Source organism: Candoia aspera, chromosome 6 (assembly GCF_035149785.1).
Source record: "Candoia aspera isolate rCanAsp1 chromosome 6, rCanAsp1.hap2, whole genome shotgun sequence".
Classification (NCBI taxonomy): domain Eukaryota; kingdom Metazoa; phylum Chordata; class Lepidosauria; order Squamata; family Boidae; genus Candoia; species Candoia aspera.
The window spans coordinates 49,682,250-49,700,719 of record NC_086158.1 but is presented as its reverse complement, the minus strand read 5'-3'; the positions used below and the strand labels follow the sequence as shown (position 1 = coordinate 49,700,719).

The window sequence follows — 18,470 nt, the reverse complement described above, 5'->3', positions numbered from 1 at the left end:
CCCACTCTTACTAATGGACCCTTTGCCAACATCTCTGAAGCTGCTACAGGTAGTCCTTACTTAACAACCATTTGTATAGTGACAGTTTGGACTTACAACGGTGGTGGAAAAAACTTATGACCAGATCTCATACTTATGATTATCGCAGAATCCCTGTGGTCATGTGATCATGATTTGGGTGCTTGGTGACCAGTTCACATTTATGACCATCACAGCGTCCCATGGTCATGTGATTGCCATTTTTTACCTTCCCAGCAGGCTTCTGGCAAGCAAAATCAATGGGGAACAGCGTGATTCATTTAACAACCATGTGGTTTGCTTAATGCCCGCAGTGATTCGCTTAATGATCGCTGCAAAAAAGGTTATAAAATTGGGTCAGATTTGCTTAATGACTGCTTTGCTTAGCAACTTAAATTCCAGTTCCCATTGTAGTCGTTAAGTGAGGACTACTTGTATTTAGTTTTTAAAAGCCATACAGTTGCTCTTTGAACAAACGGTATCTTGTCTAACCAAATCTTAGGTTGCATAATGCAGGCAGAATAAGTAACAAGGTAATGTGGGAACTCTGGTGCACCTTCTTACATTAGATACTATCACTGAATATAGTCATGCTGGTCAGATGAGAGTTGCAGGAGACACAAATGCTTTTATAATCATGGGTCTGACCTGTAAAATTAGAATGAAGTAATCAATAGGTTTGTTCCGCTGATAGAGGTAGTATTCAGGGGCTTTCTTGTTCTTCTCATCATACTTCAGCTCCTGAATCACATTAGGATGCTTTAGTAGCCTCAAGAGGATCTTTTCAGACATCTGGGATGGGCCAAATGCTTCAACCTCTGAAAACATAAAAGCAACTGGATTGATAACCTATTGTCCATTTGTTAAGACATATGCATTGCTTATTGGTATATAATTAAAATAAATACAAAAATAGATTGGCAAATATCTCAGACCAACACATTTCTGTTAACTGATGATCTCCATCCTGTGCCATGTACACTATGTCCAGAATATAAAGAATATATCCCATAGCTCATTGCTCAGACTGCCCAAGAATTTATCAACCATTTGGGCAATATCAGACTGCAGGTTCGTTCATAAGATGTCTGAGACCAGAAATGGAGGAAGCAGTTAAAGAAGACATCTTTCTCCCGTTTTCTGCTGGCTACTTTACCTCTGAAAATAAGCCTAAAATATTTTTCCTCCCAAGATGAAAAAGGCACACATATAAAAGAAAAAAGCAAACTGGGGAGAGAGGAGGGAGAGAGGAGGAGAAGGACTATCTTGAATAGAAAACAGCCACTATTCAGTCCTCCTACACTTTTGTTTCCTTCCAGCAACTGTTTTTAATTAAATGAGAGGCAAAGAAAGTTACATGGATTTCCTAGTGGTATCTAGTTTGGCTCTAGTCTGATTAAGTTTACAAGAGCAATGTGGGGCTGCTCCCCTTATCCTGGCCTTCTAGAACAATTTTAAAGTGTACTAGCCGTATTTCTGTTAAACCCTCAACACTTCTATCAGCACTGAACATAGAGTATAACAGAAGAGAATATAATGAAGACGACAACATAATATACTATTCTCTGACACAGCTTCCCTGACAGATCCACTGCCCCATCCACTGTTTCATTGATCCTGTTAACAAACTAGCAGTTGGATCCTAATGTGATCAAACTTTAACAAACCACACTTGCCTGTTGCTAGGAAACGATGCATTGCCAAAAGCAACTGTGGTGAGATTTTAACCTTCATTTCACTATCCGTCTGCTTGAAGGCAGAGAAGTCCTGCTTTCTCTCCCGATGCGCTACTTTCTTTTTGGTCTTGTTATCAGCTAGAGATAAAACAAATAAAATGTTCATTAGACTTGTGAGACACATCAAAACAGCAACATAATTCCAGTTTCAACACTGGTATACAAGCTGTTGTTATTTACACAAATATAAGTTCACACACCTCTGAGAAGATCCACCCATCTAATTAAAAGTTTGTTATGTCATGTAACTTTTGATAAAGGTCTTTACTTTTTCAAAGCAAGTTACTGAGTAAATGAATATTTGATCTGTTTTCATTAACTTTGCATGTAAAGTGTGCTCCCACTGCTAGTTTTCTGCATCAGAAATTATGGCAGTGAGGCATAAATTATGGCACTGAAGAAATGTTCCTGGCTTTACAAATAATGACAACATTGAGAAAAAGAGGTGATAGGCAGAAAACAATCCAACATTTCTTTGAATAATTATAGACAAAAAATAATTGGCATTGTTTGTTGTTTGTTTCTCTTGTACCAACACATAGTTCATGCTAATAAGTAAACTGCATTAAGTTTAATGGACTTATGGAATCAGATGAAACTGTTGCCTATCTTTCATATACAAAATAAGGAGAGGTTCATATAATCATAGATGGAAATTCTTCTAACAAGAGGAAAATTTTTTAATGAAATGAGTGTTGCAAATGTTTGATGATTATATAAAAATGATAAACCAATATGAAATTAAGGAAGCTGTGCTGTAATAGGCTGATATTTAAAATATGGCTATAGAATAGGTCTGTTCTCTGTGAAGTAAAATCAAATCTAATATATTGCCAGATCGGCCCATATAGCCATCACAGAATACCCTGCACTTCAATGTAGCTCTTCTGATATCCAATCCATTTATTCAACCAATTTACTAACTGGCAGATATGTGGCTTAGTGGAGTAAAATTAGCAGTCTTCTTCTACCCTCTTTAAAATTATAGTGGAGTATGAAAGATAAAAATGAACCCATTTCTTATTCCTTTTGCTTTTCACTGAAGTAATATGTGCAAGAAATGGAAACTGACATAAAGTACAGATTTCTTTTTCTATTTGCATGGTATATCAAAGAAAATGACAGTAAAAAAAAATAAAGGAAATTTTATCTGTAAAGTTTTACAATTTATTCTTTTTAGACATAATCCAAAGTTTACCAAATATTTAAGACTATTACAATGAACTACATGCAATATATAAATCATATAAGCTTTCAGTATTTAAAATGTCACAGGTACAATAGATACTTTGTAATTTAATTTAGGAATAGGCAGAAAGTTTAGAGGATAACCTGTTATATATCCTGTAGTGCAGATTACATTTTAAAATGGTTACATGGGCTGTACATGAAAGGCTGTCCTAAACATATTTTGTCAAACATATTTATGACTATGAAATTTTTTAGTACTAAAGTTTTATGATATCTTCTTAAAACAGTTGAGTGGAACGAGCATAAACTATTGTTTAGATATTGTGAGTTGAAGCTGTTTGCATAGTATATATTAAGATTAGTTAACGTTAGACATGGTTTATTACACTGAGTGTTACCTTTTAACAGAATGTATGTATCTTTGCAAATTGTGTCATTTTGTTGTTTTTATATACACTTTTTTCATAAAAGAAGGTTCTTGAAATATATTGGGTGGAATCCAATATCAGACAAAGTTTGCCTGGGGAACAGACTTCTTCCTCCTCAGCTCCTCTCCACAAACCAGCCAGAGAGTTCCTCAACCCTACCAAGACTGGGGCATTCCTGAGGGCATGTGAAAGAGGTTGCAAAAGGAAGGACCCCTATTCTGACCCCCACATAAAATATTATGGAAGCAGTTCAATCAGTAGAAACCTTTGTTTGCACTTTTGGTTGATCCTGGTGGGAGCGGGATGGAGGTAGTGTGTCCATCCTGGCTCTTCTTCACCTCTGGGTAGTTTTCAATACCACTGACCATTATATCTTTCTGGATCAGCTCTGGGGTTGAGAGTGGGTGGCACTGTATTGTGCTGGTTCTCTTCCTTCCTTCGGGGCTGATACATCAGTGCTGATTGGGAGTAAGCCCTCGGCCCCTACTATGTGGGATGCTGCAGGGTTCAGTGCTCTCTCCACTCCTGTTTAACATCTACATGAAACTGCTGGGGGAGATCATTCATAGCTATGGGGTGAGGTATCATCAGTATGTTGATGTTACTTAATTGTACCTCTCTGCCCCTGGCAACCTAAGCAATGCAGTTGATGTCCTGTTCTGGGCCTGGAGGCTGTAAGGGTCTGGATGGGGAACAACAGGTTTCTACTGGACCCTGGAAAGACTGAGTGGCTTTGGGTTTTAGAGCCTCCCAAATCTGGGACTTTACTATCTTTGGTACTGGTTGGGGTGGCACTGCCCCAAACAGACACAGTGCGCAACTTGGGGGTCCTCCTGGACTCATGACTCCTGCTCGAGGAGCAGGTGGCAGTCATGGCCAAGAGGACCTTTGTACAATTTTGTGTTGTGCATCAATTGTGCCTATTCCTGGATTGTGAGGCTCTGCTCACAATTACTCACACCCTGATCATCTCCTGAATGGACTACTGCAATGTGCTCTATATGGGGCTGCCCTTGAAGAGTATCCAGAAGCTCCAGCTGATGCAAAATGCAGTGGCATGGGCAGTTATATGTGTCTCTAGAAGGACACATTACACCTCAGGTCCGCGAGCTGCACTGGTTGCCAGTTTGATTCCTGGTCCAATTCAAGGTGGTGGTTTTGACCTTTAAAACCCTACATGGCATGGGGCCAGGTTATCTGAGGGACTGCCTCTCCCTAATTACATCTACCCATCCCATCAGATCCAGCAGGAGAGGCATGCTGTGGGTCCTGTCCACTAAAGAATTCTGTCTGATGGGACCTAGGAGATAAGCCTTTTCTGCTGCAGCACCCGCGCTTTGGAGCATCATCCACCTGAGGTGCAGTTAGTCCCAACCATTATGGCCTTCTGGAAAGCTCTCAAAACATGGTTTTTTCAACAGGCCTGGTGATCCCTTGACAGCAGGGAGCCCGCACGGTGGCTACCACACATGTAACATTCTGATTTTGACCATGTCACAAAGTAGGTTTTAATAATTAATTTAACTGTTGTGAATGGTTTCATAATATGTGTAAATTGATGGGTTTTTGGTATGCCGCCCAGAGTCACCTTATGTGAGATGGGCAGCCATATAAATTTGATAAAATAAATGAATAAATAAACATTAACAAACAACATTCATGCAGAGAAGGTGTGGGTGATGAGATTTTAATAGGAGCTTAAGATATATCACAGTAGGCACAACTGAATAATAGGGAAGAAAGTGTCCTAAAGAAAGGACAGCAGAGAGGTCTCAGCAAATGGTAGTCTACAGGTCACAGCAGTAGTCTCCTTAATTGACTGTATAAGTTTACATCTGCAAAGGTGATCTGCTGGGTACCCTGTTCTCAAACTATTTAGGAAGTTATATACAAAAAAACAAACTCTGAACCTTGTTTAGTAGCTACTAGGCAGCCAGTACAGTTGTTTCAGCAGTAGTGGAATGTGTAACTAGGTATTTCCTTAGCAAATTGGCTGCCGCCTGCTTCACTAGCTATAGCTCAAGGATAGGACCATATCAAACCCATTAGTGGATGATACCCCTATCCAGGAAAAGGTACAGCCGGTATACCAACAAATATTCCTGGTCACATAACTCATTTGGGCCTCCAGTGATGATAAACCTAGCAGCACAACCAAATGATGTACATATTTTTATTGAGGGAGCACAACTCCATTTAGAAAAGGCAAACTCCTCGATTCACATATTGAGGAACACACCCTCCCAACAGAGTCTCTGTGCTGTCAGGATTCAGCTTCTGTATTTGCCTTCATTACTGAGTTCAGCATCTGAAAATAGGCTTGACCAAATGTGACAGTATAACAAAATTATATACACATCTTCAAAAATGCCTGCAGTCCAATCTACATTGTTCTTCCATACCTGTCTGCCTCTTTTCCACCCCTTCCAACTGCAGGGGTGGAACACTTGTTACTACAAACCAGGCACTGGTTTACTAAAAGTCTTCTGACATTTTCAGAAAAGATATGTACAGGGTTTTTGAGGGCATTTTGCTGCCTAGTACAAGACAATATTCTTATACATCTCTCACATACCATGTATAGAAGACAAGCAGAATGTAGTTGAACAAGGGTGACAGATCATTTTAAAGCAGCAGGCTTTAAGTTAAAGGATATAAAATTGACAGTGAGAATTTTGTCCTTTATCTGCCATCTAAAATAGCTGTCTAGTGATAGGCCTGATTTTTTGTTATGATACAGAGGTAGACACGCGCATTTTAAATTGGGCCAGGCTTCCAATTTTAGTTCAAACTTAATTTATCTCAGAATATAATTTCTCTAAAAAAAATGAAAAGATAGAGAACTTCATTGCAAGAAGGCCTTCATATAATTTTGAGGGCAAACACTATGATGCTTAATACTCACTGTAGAGATCTGTTTCATCTAGAATCTCAGACTTGATGATCTCTTCAATTACATCTTCCAAGGTAACAATGCCCAAGACTTCATAAAAAGGATCCCCTTCCCCTTCATTATTCACCCGCTGCACAATTGCCAAGTGAGATTTACCTGCACAAAGTAGTAGACCAAGAAATTAGAACTTAGAGCAGAATGACTGACCAGTCAGTTCCAAAATGACACAGATGAATCCTATAATGCAACAACATATAATCTAAGGGATACTAATACTTAAAAAACAAAAAACTGAAGCCTATCTAAAAGTTTACCAAGCATTTTTAGAGACAATTGAAACGAGAGACAAATATCGTTTTTCCAGTTGGGTACCACAAGAAGCAGGGCTACTTAAGTATTGACATTACCTAGATGGGTGGAGCCAATTTTTCAACATTTTGTTTGAGAAGGTTGGAAATGGGATTAAGGAGCAAAACAGACATTTATTTTCCCTTTCCCCCACAGCAGCAAAAAAGAAAAAAGAAAAGTCATGCTGCTAAAGATTAGCAGTTTTGTTAAATTATGGCAGTATAATCTGGAAGTGCTCTGGGAATCATAAAATGGGTGGAGGGAAGCATATGAGGTCCATGAGTAATCCACTCCTGTAAAGATTTTTAATTGCAGAGAACATTAGATCTAGTAACTACAAGGAACAGATGATACTCCTGATATTTCAGCCATGCTAAGAAAAATGTTGTTTAGCTTATGCATCTTTAACCACTTCACAAAGATCACCACCATTACCATAGCAAATGCAACAGAATTTTATTTGTTCATGTCCAAAATATATAAAAGATATTAAACAAAACATCCTCGAACAGCATACAATAAAATTAAAGCAAAATCCAAATAGCATAGCATAATAAAAGTTTTATATTAAAGTAGAAATTTAAACATCAGAGATTAATATATTACATTGTATCTTCTAAGAACCTCTGTGACACAAAATCTAGTTTGTACTACTATTATGTATGCATATTCTAGAATGATTTACTCCAATTCTGACTTACGAATCTAGGAATTAACTATTTTTTTCAATACACTTATAACTGCTTTCATCAATTGTCCTTTCCCTAACATAATGATATTCTATATTTAAATTACTAATTATAGTGTGTTATACCATTCATCTACAAACAGATGAATCTGATCATTTGTGATTTTAGAGAAGCAAAACAACTTGTTACTTCATGGAGGTGAAGCCTGCATGTTGTCAAGAGCAAATAACTAAAGATTAAATATGACATTCTCAAGCATGCTTGATTGTACTTAATTTATACTTCCACATGAATATTTTGATTACACACAGTTGTTGAAATTCTGTATAATATATTGGGATGTGTCACTTATTTAAATATGGAATGTTTAGAAGGGAAACTATTAGAAGATTGATTTAAATTTTTTTGTATATATTGTGTGGTTCATTTCTATGGCCAATAGTAGAACATAAATTTAGTCCTTGTTTATTTACAAAACTCAGATGTCATGCACAGAACCTAAATGTTTGTTCATTAAAGAACAATACAGGTAATCATCATTTACCAACCACAATTGGGACCAGCAAACCTGTTGCTAAGCAGTGTGGTCATTAAGTGTGATGTCACATGACTGCACCAACTTATGACATCAGTTCCATCAGTTCTGGCTGTGGTTGTTAAATGAATCACTGGGGCTCATTAAGCATGATGTCACATGACCACAACTTGTGAATTTCTGCCAGCTTCCCCATTGACTTTGCTTGTTGGAAGCTGGCTGTGAAGGTCTCAAATGGCAATCAGGTGACCGCGGGGGGCTGCAATCATCATAAATGTGCGCTGTTGCCAAGTGCCCAAATCGCGTTCACATGACCACAGTAACACTGCGATGGCTGCACTTTCGAGGACCAGTCGTCTCTATTTTCAGCACCGTTATTAAGTTCAAATGGTTGCTGAACAAGTGGTTGATAAGCGAAAACTACTTGTAAGCTAATTGATGTCTGACTAATCACATTAAAAGATTCCTTTAGATGCTTAATAACTACACAACAGCAAACTTATTTAGAATTAAAAACCAGCTCAACTCAGACACTATTTAATATCTATCCTAGCTGCTAGATTACTACCTAAATGGCAGATGCAAGAAAAAATGTTTCTTTTTTTTTTTTTAAAAAGATTTTTGTATCTGTTGAAATATCTAGGCTTATTGAACAAGCAATCAAAATATCCTATTCAAGCAAATGTATGTTTAAAGAATGAAGATGCTCTGGAAAAAGTAGATCAGGGAGGGGACCTTAATAATTGACATAAATACTGCATCAGGTCAAAATAATTCAGTTCGGTAAACTTCACATCTGCTTTCCCAGGGACCTAACATAAGCAAATTCTTTGAGAATGCTGTCTGTTGAAAGTTAAATTCTTTTGCTATTCCCAGCTTGTGATCATTTAAAAGGAATTTTCCAAAGCAAGGTCTAATATTAGACTCAAAATGAAGTTTCCATTCCACTTACACGATATTCTCACCAAAGTAACTACTACATAATCTGATTGTCTTGGAGCTACTCGTTTAGATGCAGATGGCCATACTTCAAATACCAACTGAACCACACTGGCAAAGCTTGTCTCAGAGAAACCTTTACAGCAGGAATAATTACTAGAATCATTATTTGTATTTAAAATTATGCACATGAGCATAAACTCCCTTTAGGCCATGAAAAAAATGAAATGCCTTTCTTATATATAATTTTGCTATCTATCTGTAGTCCATGAAATGGGATCTATGTTACATGCTCTCTCTAATCTACATAATTTCCAGTTACTCTGATTGTGTCAAAGAAAGACAATACTGATTTATTTGGTAGCAGAATACAGTGTGCTGATATAAGGTATGAAATTATTTTGACTTAAACTACCCATTTGAAGAGAGTTTACAGTTTAAATTTGAAGTCAATAAAACACATATTATTGAAAATAAACAACTCCCACAATTTCATAAAGATTCACTGCCCTTTTTATATTACAGCATGATGCTATAAAAAGTAAATAAGAAAAATCAATACTTTACATTTTGTTCCAGTCTTTAATCTTTTTTTTTTTTGCTCTCTTACAGCTTTATGGAAATCAAACCACTTTTAGATGAAATAAAATATACATTGTGATATCACCAAAAGTTTTTTTTTTCTTCAACATGCAAAGATTAGGAAAAAAATAACTGGACCTTTAAACCAAACTAAAGCTATTGATACGTTAGTTACTGTGGGTTGTTACAATCACAATAGTTCATTTGCAATGCAATTGGCAGCTTATTTTACTTCTGTGTTGCTCTTCTTCCCAGAACTGTATGATTTGACATGGCTGCATCTCATCCAATGGTGTAAAAAAGCAGCAATCCAAGACATACTTGAAATGATGTAGTTTTACATGGGATTGGGGCAATTATTACTGAAAGATTTATGAAATCATGTGCAAAAGATTTATATACTGAAATGCATCGTATGTTTAATTACTAGATTAATCAACAAAGCATTTGATTATTAATTAATGAGGATTAATTTTAATCAGTACAATTAAAAACCAACCAGTAGAAATATGGATTAATAGCAGGCCTTCTTTCTGATGGGGAAACTAATTTGATTGAAGTATGCTACTTTATAACAGGACATTTTAAAAGACTACAGATAACCTATGTAACAAAATATACTCTATGTTATTTTGTATTGAAGTTCCATATGCAAATGCATTGCCAGACTAATCAGTTTTCTTTGGTTAGCAAGTAGGGACACTAATAGGTTTGTATGTAAATGTGTCTATATACGTACAATAAATATATGTCTATGTAATAAAGAAGGTTAGGGCTGAGGTTGAGAGGATGAGGGAAAGGTTTTTAAAGTTTTCTGGAAAGAACAAAAATGGATTCTTCACTTTAATAATTAACAAAATTATACAACTTGAGACTTGTGGCATGATTGCCAAATAAGAAATTAAGGAACTACTTAATGTTACGATATCTGTTTTTTCTTCATTCCACTTGGTGGAACTGTTTGGAAGTTATGCATAAAAACAAACAAGCAACCCCCGCCCTTGACATTTATACAAGTATATACAGTTATTAAATATCTTTCTGCCCCATACAATTGACCCCCATCTTTCCCACTCCCACATTACAGAATCAGTATTCTGGAGATCTGACAATTGTCCAAACTGAGAAAGGATGTGGAAATTAACAAAACAATAGAAAGATCCTGAAGAGAATGAAGCCATTTTTTTTCAGATGCTCAGAGAAGAACTGAGATAGACAAGAGGAAATAATGGAGATGTTTTCTATGATTCTTAAAATGAACCAATGTGCACAAGAGGGCATTATTTATAACAACATATTTATCATGGAGCAAGAGAAGTCCTAACAGAAACTTAAGTCTTTAAACACTTCAGCATAGTACTGAACTATTTGCTGATAAGTCTGACTGGGACCCTACTAGGATAGACAGGGATTCTGAAGGACTGCTGTACATTCTATTATCCACTAAGAACCCATCGTGGATAATTGGATAGTAGATAACCCGTAGTCCATTTTCCTTCTAAGTTAATAACAGTTACTTATAATTATTACTTTACTCTGTCAGTCAGTGAGTAGACCTGCCAGATTGGTGCCAGTTTATATTCTGAGATCAATGTCTTAAGAGAATAGCAAAGAAAGAAATCAGGAGAAATATGAAACCAAAAAAGTCAACACATGGATACCACTAGTAGCCCACTGGAAGTCAAAGACACAAGCTTTTCTGTTTTATATTGTTTTTTTTCTTTTATTTGTAAGCTTTCCAATGATGTACATGCCCAAAACATGATCTCTTGTCTAAAAGGAGACTACTAATATCATAAACCTTGTTCACAGACAAAAGAGCTTATTAGAATGGCGTTTTACTAGAATGTTGGAAATTTCAGACATAGCACAAATACATATACTGTTTCAACTACATTATAAAAATGGATTTTTATAGTGATAAGAGATATTTTATGCAGATTTAACAATAACAAAAATGGTGCACTACTTAATATAGCAACAGTAACATCTGGTTCAGAAAGTAGGTTGATGAATGACTATCTCTTTATCAACCAACCTTTATTCCAAAATTACCTGGAAACAGGTACTCTGAGAAGTCTGTAGAAAAATGCATAGTAATTACTCATGGAAAGCTCACTATTTAAAAATCTAATATTTAGTATTTGGAGAACTAGTTTGGTGTGAAAGTATCTGCCACCCCAGTTATTCACCCAGATGTGTACAATTCCATAAATAAAAGGCATGGACAAACTTAGGATCAGGAATGAAACTCATTGGCTCTTACCAAACAAAATCTTTAGGGACTGTAATAGACTGCTGACCTAATTCAGGATCTTTGGAGTTCTAAGAGTGCTGCCTCCTGGGTTCATTGCCAACATTTCTCAATCGTCTAATCCTAATTGCCACTCCAAACAATATGAAGTTTCTACATAGACCGCATTGTTATGTAGAAAAAAAGATGCCAACAATGTGCAGTTTTATATTTCTCCCAGATTTGCCTTTTACCACAGGTGAACCGACCTTTAGCTGCTAGGCAAGAAAAAAAATCTGTATCTCTGATTAAGAGGATGAAACAAAACAGATACAAATCTCAAATTGGTGCTATATGGAGGATGTATTCATTAAATGTCTATGGCCCCAAAGGTTTTAAGAAATATTTTTTCAAGTGCAGACAGCAAATGCTGCCAATTATGCAAAAAATAATGTAACTTGTTGCTTTCATCCATCAAACTTATAAAAAAAAAACAGCCAAAGCAAATGAAACAAAGGACCTAATGTTAAATAACATGTTTACCTTATTAGAAAATCAACAGAATATGCATTATGCCTTTTTAAGCAAATACATTTACTTTTGACATCAATATATAATGATCAGAAATGTGATGGATAGATGTACCCTAGTAAGTTCTCCATCCAGTGACATTTTGAAGCCTGCTATCCTATAGCACCTTTGCCTCTCTGCTACTTTTGGTACTGCCATCCCTTCAATTTATTAACCAATCATCTTAACTACAAAAACACTGCAGAAAGGGAAAGTAATTTGCACCACAGATCATATCAATAACTGAGGAAATCTTCATGAAATTCTAAGCATTAGATGAGCATTGATAATTAATTTGTCAATGGATGATAAGGCCTGTACATCACTATAAGAACAGAAGAGCAAATTCACTTCAGAGTTCCTTAGATTTTGAATACCTGTCAAAAGTAACTTTTTCTGCCTCTAGTTCCACTATGATGTTTGGGTAAATGTTGAATCTGTGCCAGAAACAACCACTGTGTTATACTATTTCACAGAATGAAAGGGGTAAAATTATCATCTATGTTACAAATGACAAACAACACCGAGACAAACAGTGATAGCACTATATTAATGGCATTATATTGAAAAAAGGTCAAGACAGAAATCAGTGTCTACTTTCCCAAAATTAAAGTTACTTCTGTAACACATTGTAGCAATACTTGATTAGTGATTACTCAGTGTACCAAAAGAGATTTTTTTTCCTATTGTTCTTGGACTTCTTTCAAGATGTAGTCTTAATCTTCAAGAACCATGGAGGAGAACAGTGAATGATCAGAACCAGCTGCTTCACACATGATGTCATATGTTGGAAATCTCTGTAGATCACTAACTCATTTAAGAGAACCCTATTTCCCTGGCAGTGAACTTCAACATCCATTTCTGGAAATGCATTACACCTGTACTGTTTAGCAGACTGGTACTTAAGTTCCATGATTTAATTCTAGTTCAGGTAATTCAGGCAGATGAACATCTTTGGCTTAGTTTCATGAACCACATCTCTGGCAGACAGCAGATCATGTACAATCCTTCTCTCCTCTACCTTTTCCTTCACTTCCTCATATTCCTCTGGTGATGAGTTGTGATCCTCAAGCCAGCCACATCACTGAAAAAAGAAGAAAGGCACGTGACCCAGGACAATAAATGTACCACATATAGCTGCCATTGTTACCCCTGCAAAATAGGAAAAAAACAAGGAAATGAAGGGGGCATGACAGTCCAGGGGACATATTCTGCTTGTGATGATACACAGAAGATATGCGAGATGGGGTAAGAGAATGCATGCAAACTATGGGGATTTGGAAAAGTAAGTGGAAAAACAAGGCAAGGAAAGATGTGTGGAAAAATAAGGCCCAGTTTTGTGAAGAAACAGTAGTAATAATATAATGTGACAGAATACCAAGCAGTAAAATAAATAGGGGAATATTGTTATTTCTCTAATAGCATATGTTTCCTTCTCTATTTTTAAAATTACTTTATGAGACACAATATCTCTATAATGTGATCCTGAATAGAACAGCCAAAACTGCAGGTCACAACAACTTAAAAATATAACATAACACAGCATAGTTAGCTTACCAGTAGGAAAAGTACAATGAGCAATGCTGCCTTTTTTGTTGGCCTTCTCTGTCGTGGTACCACCTGTAAAAAAAGTGGAACGCTGGCAGCTCAGATCTTAGAGTCCTGCTTTCTCAGATAACTTAAAAGTGTTGAATTCTTTGAAGAAACTGTCCCCATGCTTAAGGTAAAGAGTTGCTCGGAGACAAAATGTGTATCTGGCATCAGAAGTTATAATGAAGGCAGTTCACACTACTAAGCAACAAGAAATGCTGTATTTTTTATGCCTCTGTAATTTCTACAAAACATTGGACCAAATTGGAGCACTTCTATTAGGGCTACTTCTACAGACATTTTGTCCTCCAGAGTCTGGAAACAGCTGCAACAGTTATTCCTGCCCAGTATTCCACTGAAAGTCTAGTCTACACCACACAAATTATTTTAGATCCAACTGTGCAGCCTCTTGTGAAATTCATCATTACTTCCCAGATACATCTGCAAGCTCTGGGCACCCAATAGAGAAAGAAGTAATAAGGCTTATATCTTACAGCTTTCAAAAACACATTGGCAGGATTCCCAATTTGATTCTATCAATATACAAGTGCTTAAGCTAACAGACATCTGATGATAGTATATAGTGTGTAAAGAGTTATGCATAAAGAGAACCAAGAAGCAGAATAACTTTACCTGACCAGGAGATTAAAGTAGCGGTGAAGATTGTGCTGAGGGTGGGGGTGGGGGTCAAGTCCCCTCTCATCCAGGAAGACTCACTGGATGGTTTGGGGCTGAACATTATCACTTAGCTCAAGCTACCCTCTGAAGATGTTGCTGGGGTGAAAAATGGAGGGAGGAATATTCCTCCTTGAGCTCATGAAGCAAAGGTGAGATATAATTCTAAGGAATGAATCAGCATTTTATTGACAGAAAAGAAAATGGCTAAAGTGTCAAATACATGAATGTCTATAATACAGATGGAAGAATAGTCTGGTAATTTATTAGCAAACAAATACGGATTTTCCTTCTTGGGTATTCATATTTTACTATTTCTGTATTTGCACAAAAAATTCAATCTACCATAAGAGACAACAATTAAAAAATCAGCTGCAGCAGCAAGGGGAGTAGGAGACTTAAACTACCTTTTCCCCCAAGACATAATAAAGATATAAATGTGGCACCATGAACTAAATTTGAAAAATAAATAAATAAATAAATAAATAAATAAATAAATATTTCCAACATCTGACAGATTATTATATATTCAAAATAATTAGCTAGCAAAATAAAAACAATGAAATACATGTTTGTCAAATATCAGAATCCTGGATTTCAGGTCACAGCATCTGGGAAAGATAAATAAAATAAAGTTGCTAATCTAGGACCCTTTGCAGTATGATCAGCACTGTGTTTAGTAAACTTAAAACAAGATGAAGAAACCAGAAATAACTGGATACATAACTATATAAAGAATTTGTCATTTATGTCTCAAAACTACTATGCATATTTGAATATCAGTTATTCAGTATGGCTGCTTTTTTTTTCACTTCTCTGCATAGATATATAAATTCCCTTCCAAGTATAAAAAGCTATACAGTACAGTTTTCAGGAACAATCACCTAGCTTCATACACTCATGTGTTTTCATATGCAGAATTCTGGGGCTGACTCCTCTCATCCATCTATCTGTCTGTCTGTCTGTCTGCTTTATTTTAACTCAACCTTTAGTAATCGAAATGGTTTTCTGTGGGACTCTCTCCCATTGTTTCTGCCCCTCTGATAAGATCAGAAGGTGCCTACCACAAGAGAGAGATCTCCTTATGGCATTCAGGAAGCATGCCTTCTCTGTTGCCACTCCTGCCCTCTAGAACAACACTTTTCCCAAAGTCTGCACCTTCCTGACTTTATTGTCCTTCAGAAAGACATTAAATTCAGGTGTTGGTTGTCACCTTTAAAGCCCTTCATGGCTTAGGACCGGGTTACTTATGGGACCATCTCGACCCAATTGTTTCTACCCATCCTATATGATCTGGCAGGAAGGGTACTATCAGCTAGGGAGTGTCAGCTGGTGGGTCCCAGAGGGAGAGTCATTTTTGCTATGGCACCTGCCCTTGAATATCATTCCTCCTGATTTTAGATTGACTCATTCCTGTTGGCCTTTGGTAAGGCCTTGAAAACTGGTCTTTGTACTCAAGCCTGGGGCCCTGGATGTGGGTTAGAACCTGTGTCCTGGTTATATAGATGATAGGTTAGATCATGCCCAGCTACTATGTGTTTTATTTTGTTTTATATTATGTATTTTGTGTTTTTATTTGTTTTATTGTAAGATACCTAGAATATCTTCTTCTAAGGGAAATTTGTGAATGTGCTGATACATTATCAGTTTTTAAGTTTTCCTATTCCCAGGTGTTTGTGTGTGTGTGTGTGTGTGTTCTTTTATTGCTATATTATGTTTTTTAACCATTTCTGTATGCCCCCTAAAGTCACATGACTATTAGGTAGCTTTATAAATCAAATCACTCAATAAAATAATTTTATATATTGCTTTTTTTTCCTATTCTGGGCATCCCTGGCATGATGAGCTCCAGAGGCCATCTTAGAGCGGAATCTAATTTCTTCTACCTCTAGTATGGACAGCATGGTGAGCCAGCCACCTAAATTCCTTAGCAAACACAATTCCATACCCGCCCCTGGCTGGATGAGTTTGTTTGAGGTTTGTTTTTTTTAATCATCCCAAGGTACAGCAATGTTTTGGGGAAGGAAAGAGTTTAGGTCCACTTTAATACAAAGAAAGGAATTTAACCCTTATGAATTTCTAGGAAGAGAAAGGAAGTTGTTTTGTTTTGTTTACTTTACTTTACTTATTATTTTGGATGTGTACAAGGCCATTCCTGATTCCTGACAAAGATATTTTCCCAGAGTCTCAACCTCCATTTGGATGAGCCTACCAAACAAGTTCATACTTGTTTTTGAATCACTAAAACTAACACCCATCTGTATTGCTATTATAAACTAAATGCTATTGTAAAGAGGTATGTTTGTGCCGGTTTGTGCCTTGGTGATTGTAATCTGATAACTGGTAACACACCTCAGAAACCCACACCAAGGGCAGATAATAAAGAGATCCCTTGAGAACAATGTGTTGATTATCAGAAGTCAGCAGGGAGTTGTCAAGTACTAATTTTGCCAGGAGAGCCAGTCTGGTGTAGTGGTTAAGGCATCAGGCTAGAAACTGAGAGTCCATGAATTCTAGTCCTGCTTTAGGCACAAAGCCATCTGGGTGACCTTAGGCCAGTCATTCTCTCTCAGCCCTAGAAAGGAGGCAATGGCAAGCCACTTCTGAAAATCTTGCCAAGAAAACTGCAGGGACTTGCCCAGGCAGTAGCCAGGAGTCAACAGTGACTTGAAGGCACCAAAAAACCCCACCTAATCATAATTTTTTAATCTAGTTACTTTATCTAGTTACTTTCCTAATTGATTATGCAAATGCTATAGGCATAATATACTGTATATTTTAACAAAGCAATTGAGAAAATACCTAATATGCTGATCAGCAGCGGTAGGCTGGATGAAATGACAGTTAAGTGCATACATAGCTGACTTGAAAATTGTGTTCAAAGAGTGCTCAACAGTGGTTCCTCATCAAACTGAAGTATCAAGTGAGGTGCCAAAAGAACAGCCCTGTGCTCCTTTTTATTTAATAATTTCATCAGTGATTTGGATGATCAAGTGGAGAGAATGCTTACCCAATTTGCAGATGCCAGCAAGAATGTTTGATAGCTAATACCTTAGAAGACTAAAATAAAAGGCAAAATGATCCTGATAACTTGGAGAAATGGGCTGAAAGTAACAGTAAGAAATTTAATAGAGAAGTGCAAAGTTGTTTACTTAGGAAACATTGAAAATCAAATGCAGGTCCACAGGACAGGGATATTGGGGTTGAAATTGCGGTTGATAACAATTTATCTGGAAGCATTCTTGTAGGAGGAGAGCTGTGTGTGTAAAAAAATCTGGAGTCTCATAGCATCTTTTCCAACTCACACATTTTATTAAAAGGCAGGACTGATTTTATCCTATTTGGGATTCTCCTAAAGCTACTGAAGTGTATATAGTCATCTAAAAGCACAAAGGTTTCAATTCCCAGTAGGGGGTTTCAACTGCGTAGAGTAACATCTGGCTACCTACCTCTGATGATCTCCAGTTGGATGAAACCAATCATGCTTTTTAATAAAATGTATTAGTTAAAAGAAGGTGCTACTAGGTTCTTTCTGAATTTTCGAAAAGTTCTTGGAATAGTAGCTGATTGCACACCCAATGTGAACCAGTAGTGTGATATAGCAAATATGATTATAAACTGCATCATTTCCAGATCATTCCACTCCATTCTTTGTCCAGCTCTACTTTGAAGAGTCAGAGAAACTGGTAAGATTCAGGGAAGGCAAGGTAGATGGTTAAGGTACTTGGAAACTATTAGCAAACAAAGCACCCAATAATAGAACAGATTAAAGAACATCTCCAATTATATCACTTTGCAGGTACCACCAATGTTTAAGTTTCTGCTTTCTGAGTTATACCTCAGAAATTACTGTGTGATGGCAACATGGAAGAAAATCTCTATTGTGGCAACTGTCCTATGTAATGATCCCCCCTCTGTAGCATGCCAAGCCTCCACACTGATAAGTTTTATGTATCTTTTTTTTTTAAATGCCTTTTTTACATTTGTCTTTTTCAGCTATAAACTCACTCTAACATTTGGTTTTCAGTTGACAGTTGTTTTTC

At 36.7% G+C, this 18,470-nt stretch overlaps 1 protein-coding gene across 5 annotated transcripts in view; it reads right to left on the bottom strand.

The window, feature by feature from the left end:
- CNNM2 (cyclin and CBS domain divalent metal cation transport mediator 2) overlaps window positions 1–18,470 on the bottom strand; it is a 114,245-nt gene that overhangs the window by 24,120 nt on the left and 71,655 nt on the right. For 2 of the 5 annotated variants that reach the window (XR_010068204.1, XR_010068205.1), the window contains exons 2-3: window positions 11,479–13,246; window positions 10,909–11,427 (exon numbers count right to left, since the gene is read on the bottom strand). Coding sequence is in view for 2 of the 5 variants with exons in the window: in XM_063307097.1 (XP_063163167.1) it covers window positions 667–836; window positions 1,695–1,832; window positions 6,279–6,422 (452 nt within the window). In the remaining 3 variants the exon portion in view is untranslated. Of the gene's footprint in view, window positions 1–666; window positions 837–1,694; window positions 1,833–6,278; window positions 6,423–10,908; window positions 11,428–11,478; window positions 13,247–13,719; window positions 13,777–18,470 lie in introns of those variants that run through there. The other 3 variants (XM_063307097.1, XR_010068206.1, XM_063307095.1) reach the window with 3 other exon arrangements.